At 73.8% G+C, this 305-nt stretch overlaps 1 protein-coding gene across 2 annotated transcripts in view; it reads right to left on the reverse strand.

Moving 5' to 3' along the window:
- MTOR (mechanistic target of rapamycin kinase) overlaps positions 1-299 on the reverse strand; it is a 103,246-nt gene extending 102,947 nt beyond the window's left edge. For both annotated transcript variants that reach the window (XM_014523163.2, XM_025211341.1), the window contains exon 1: positions 26-299. In XM_014523163.2, the coding sequence (XP_014378649.1) occupies positions 26-151 (126 nt within the window). In that variant the 5' untranslated portion in view covers positions 152-299. The remainder of the gene's footprint in view (positions 1-25) is intronic.
- Positions 300-305: the final 6 nt, after the last annotated feature.

The following is a 305-nucleotide window of genomic DNA, read 5'->3' on the forward strand; positions in this document are numbered from 1 at the left end:
CCCCAGCCCCCGGGAGCCGCCGCACCTCGCGCAGCTCCATGGTGACATAGTGCTGCAAGTCCTTGGCCGCTTTGGCCCGCGTCTCCTCGCTGCGGCTCTTCAGGCCGTTGGCGAACTGCTGCAGATGCAGGATGGACACGGTGCCCGACATGGCGGCGGGGGCGGCTCAGGGCGTCCAGCGCAGCGGGGCCTTGGGACACAAAACCGCGGCGTTGGCACCGGCAGGACCGGGCTCCCGCACAGACCCGGGCCCGAAGCCTCGCAGCGCCAGCCGCCGGCATGACAGGGCCCCGCGCCGCCGGGCG

The sequence above is a fragment of the Alligator sinensis genome, unplaced genomic scaffold (genome assembly GCF_000455745.1).
Source record: "Alligator sinensis unplaced genomic scaffold, ASM45574v1 scaffold366_1, whole genome shotgun sequence".
In the NCBI taxonomy this organism is placed as follows: domain Eukaryota; kingdom Metazoa; phylum Chordata; order Crocodylia; family Alligatoridae; genus Alligator; species Alligator sinensis.